We start from the raw sequence: 4,384 nt of genomic DNA on the forward strand, positions 1-4,384 counted from the left end.
TTCACCATACTTACTCAGTCTATATGTTGTTGTTGTTGTTATATGCCGTCGAGTCGGCCCCGACTCATAGCGACCCCTCTTTGGGTTTCTGAGGCAGTATCACTGCAGAAATAGATTGCCCAACCTTCCTTCTGAGGAGTGGCTGGTGGGTTAGACCCACCCACCTTCTGGTTAGCAGCCAAATGCCTTAGGCACTACACCACCAGAGCTCTTATAATCTGAGAAGCTGGACTATATGAAGAAGAACGTGGCGTCAGGATTGGAGGAAGACTCATCAACAACGTGCAATATGCAGGCGACACACCCTTGCCTGCTAAAAGTGAAGAAGACTTGAAGCACTTACTGAGGAAGATTAAAGACTACAGCCTTCAATATGGATTACACCTCAACATAAAGACAATGAAAATCCTCACAGCTGGACCAATAAACAGCATCACAACGAATGGAGATCGGGTGGAAGTTGTCTAAGTTCTCATGTTACTTGGATACACAGCCACACCCATGGAAGCCACAGTGAAGAAACTCAAAATCATTGAAAAACTGAAAAAAGACCAGATTTGCTGGTCTGCTAGAGCCTGGTGAAAGCCCTGAGACTAGGGCCCCTAGCCAGAGCCTGGAACTCAGGCCTCAGGTCTGGAAGTGAACTCACTCCCGTGGCTTTCAGTCAAAGACAAGACAGGCATGTGGGCTGAACCTCACATCAGGTATATTCACTCCTTGGTGAGATCAATCAGGGGAGAACAGAGGAGCGGTGTCTGCACAGGGAGAGAGCTCAGGGGGCAGGAGCGCTTGGGGGCAAAGACACAGGGAAGAGGGAACTATGGGGAGGAAGTGGGAAGAGCGCTGCTGTTACAGGGGCGTTGCAGTCAATGTCGAGACAAAATGTGTATCAGCTGCTGTATGGGAAATGGATTTGCTCTGCAGACTTTCACCCAAATCACAATAAAAGTAAAATTAAAAGATTTGCCACCTCGGGGGTTGCTATTAAAAAAACAAGAAAGAAAGGAAAAGGAAAGAACTCAGACGTCGCGTTGCACTGCGCCCATCTGCCCAAGATCTCTCTCAGGCGTCGAAGAGCACAGGCGGCATCTTGAAGGTGCTGGTGCGACTCGGGCCACGCTGCGTCCAGTTGCCTTGCGCTCGTGCAAGCTGGCCAGTGAGCAGGAGAAGAGCTGGTGCTTCCGAGTGCTCTTGCGACGCAGCGCGCACTGGGCACAGCCGAGGGTCGGGGAAAAGGGGAAGCCGCTGGACACAGGCTGACGTGGGGGCCGCAACACCGGGCTCAAGCACAGCAAGGACTGGGAGCATGGCGCAGGGCCGGGCAGGGTTTGGCTCTGTCGGCCATGGGGTCGCTATGAGTTGGCGTCGACTTGACGGCACCTAACAACAACGGTGCCTTTCACATTCTAGATACAAGTCCCGTAGCAGATACATGATTTGCAAATATTTTCCCCGTTCTCTAGTCTGCCTTTTAATTGTCTTGGTACCGTCCTTTGAAACACAAATGTTTTTAATTTCGTTGAAGTCCAGTTTATCTACTTTTTCTATTTTGTGGCTTATAGTTTTGGTATCATCGCTAAGAATTCCTTGAGGAACTCAGTGTCTTGAAGATTTGCTCCTGTGTTCGTTCTCAGAGTTGTATACACTTAGCTCTTACACTTAGGTCATTGTCCATTTTAAGTCAGTGCTTGCGGAGGGAGAGTGTGAGGTATGGGTCTAAGGTCATTCTTTTGCCTGTGGATATCGCGTTGTCCCAGCTATTCCTTCCCCATCCGATAGTGAAAAATCAGCTGACTAGTATTTGTGATCTCTTGGTTGATTACTGGACTCTGAACTCCATTCCTTTGATCTGTGAGTCTGTCTTTATGCCAGTACCACATTGTCGTGAACATTGTAGCTTGGTAGTATGTTTTGACATCAAGAGGTGTCAGTTGGTTCTTTCTCGAGACTGTTTTAGCTATTTGGGCTCCCTTGAAATTACATGTGAATTTGAGGATCAATTTTTCCATTTCTGCAAAAAAACTTGTTGGGATTTTGATAGCATTGACTCTATATATCAGTTTGGAGAATATTGCTGTCTTAACAATATTACACCTTCCAATCCATGAACACAGGACACCTTTGCATTTATTTAGGTCTTTTTCAATTCCCTTCAATGATGTATTATAGTTTTCAGTGTACAAGTCTTGCACTTTTTTGTTAAATGTATTGCTATGTATTTTATTATTTTTATTTTTTTGGATGCTGTTGTAAATGTAATTGTTCTCTCAATTTCCTTTTTGGATTGTTCATTATGAATGTATAGAATAGAACTGATTTTTGTATGTGGTTCTTGCATCCTGCAACTTTACTGAACTGGTTTCAGCTTTAATAGTATTTGAGCGGATTCCTTAGGGTTTTCTAAAGACAACATCAGGTCGTATGCACACAGAGATACTTTTCCTTCTTCCTGCTGAATCTAGGGAGCCCTTTTACTTTTCTGGCTTATCTCCCTAGAACCTCCAGTACAATGGTGACTGGAAGCAGTTGCTTTCTATTTAATGTTATGCTTTGAAATGATTTCAAGCTCACCGAACAGCTGCAGGAATGCTGTGCAGAATTCCCCAATTCACCGCTCACTCACTCTCTCTCATCTTTCTTACTTTCTCTCCATCATCATTTATCTCCGTGCCGCTCACCCAGGCCAGGCTCCTGCTCTGCTCTCTGTCACTCCAATGATGGTGAGCATCTTTTCACATGCTCATCAGCTGTTTCTGTGTCATCTTTGGTGACACGTCTATTCAAATCTTTTGCCCACATTTTTTAAAAATTAGAATATTTATCTTCTTATTATTGAGTCACAGGAGTTTGTATATTGCAGTGCAGCGAATTACTTAATATGGCCCCTTCCTGCCATAGTCTTGGGGACTTTCACAAAATAATTGGGTGAGATGATGCAAAAAGATGCATGTGGCCTACCAAGGGGATTGGACAGCTTGCCAACAATGCAAAGAAGGTGCATGGCACCTTTATGGGAGTGAGCCCCTGCAAATTAAGTGCATGGCACCCTCATTGATGGGATTAGTCAGTTTTGCCATCTTGCTAGGCTTAAAGGGAGGTGATCCCAGCAGCGAGATGGGGAGCTCACTATCATCAAGAAGAAAAGCCAGGAACACAGTCCATCCTTTGGAGCCAAGGTCCCTGGACTGGGAACCTCTGAGACCCAGGAGACACAGAGAGAGAGCTGTAACACCAGAGACGGCGGGTGATGGCCCAGAAATGGCAACAGCAGAACCGGGAGACAATGCAGTGACTTCCGGGCCCAGTGAGCAAGGTGGTTACAGTGACCTCTGACCCATGGAGCGAGAGAGCCGAGTGCATTCAGGTCAAGGCTTCCTGGCAGAGTGGGAGTGCCCACGGGCACTTATTGATAGAGCTGAAGGACTTTGTAACACTTGCCCAGAACAGGGCAGAGGCCAGCCTGAGGGGCTGAGGGCCAGGGAGAGGCCTGTCTGTGGGCACAGCCAAGAAGCTGTCCTGACTGGAAAAGTGTGCCTGAACCCGAGTTGTAACCTGTTACTTCCTTCATAAACCCAGTAACTCTGAGTGTGGTCTGTGAGTTGTGTGTAGCCACTGCAGTGAATTCTCCAACCCTGCAGAGGAACAGAGCGTGCTGTGGGAGGGATGGCTGGGGTCAGAGTCGGTCAAAAGGTTGGAGAGAAGAGGCTTCTAGGGACCGGTTTGGGGCTGATGCTGATCTTGGTGAGGTTAGACACAGGGTCCCACACCATTTTTACATCTGTATTACATATTCTGCATATAAGGCCTTTGTCGGGAAATTTCATGTTATATCATGCATTTGATTTTATCAGGGTGAAATTCACGTGACATAAAATGTTGTTGTTGTTGTTGTTGTTGTCAGGTGCCGTCGAGTCAGCTCTGACTTACAGCGACCCCATGCACAGCAGCACGAAGCACTGCCCCGTCCTGCACCGGCCCCATGCTCCTTGCTACACCTGAGCCCTTCACTGCAGCCACTGGGTCAACCCATCTCGTTGAGGACTGACATAAAATGAACCATTTTAAAGTGAACCGTTTTATAGTTATTTTACTGTATCCACATCTGCAACTTGCCTTTTCATTTTCATAAGGGTATCTGTTTGTAATTTTGATGAAATCCAGTTTATCCCCTTTATTTTTTCCTTTTAGAATTAATGCTGTTTGTGTCCTAAGAAATCTTTGCCCAAGATCAGAAAGACTTTCTCCTGCAATTTATTTAGAAGGTTTCTTGTTTTAGCTTTTACTTTTTGGTCTACTGCCCATGTCAGGGGGCTCTGGTGGCATAGCGCCTAACGCACTTGACTGCTAACCAGAAGGCTGGTGGTTCAAACCCACCAGCCACTCC

At 46.4% G+C, this 4,384-nt stretch overlaps 1 protein-coding gene across 1 annotated transcript in view; it reads right to left on the reverse strand.

The window, feature by feature from the left end:
- Nucleotides 1-1,019: 1,019 nt before the first annotated feature.
- FAM50A (family with sequence similarity 50 member A) overlaps nucleotides 1,020-4,384 on the reverse strand; it is a 21,101-nt gene continuing 17,736 nt past the window's right edge. Inside the window, exon 13 of the mRNA XM_007957187.2 lies at nucleotides 1,020-1,298. Within this exon, the coding sequence (XP_007955378.1) occupies nucleotides 1,020-1,298 (279 nt within the window). The remainder of the gene's footprint in view (nucleotides 1,299-4,384) is intronic.

The sequence above is a fragment of the Orycteropus afer genome, unplaced genomic scaffold (genome assembly GCF_000298275.1).
Source record: "Orycteropus afer afer isolate SDZICR_OR568_19922 unplaced genomic scaffold, OryAfe1.0 scaffold00713, whole genome shotgun sequence".
NCBI classification, from domain to species: Eukaryota; Metazoa; Chordata; class Mammalia; order Tubulidentata; family Orycteropodidae; genus Orycteropus; species Orycteropus afer.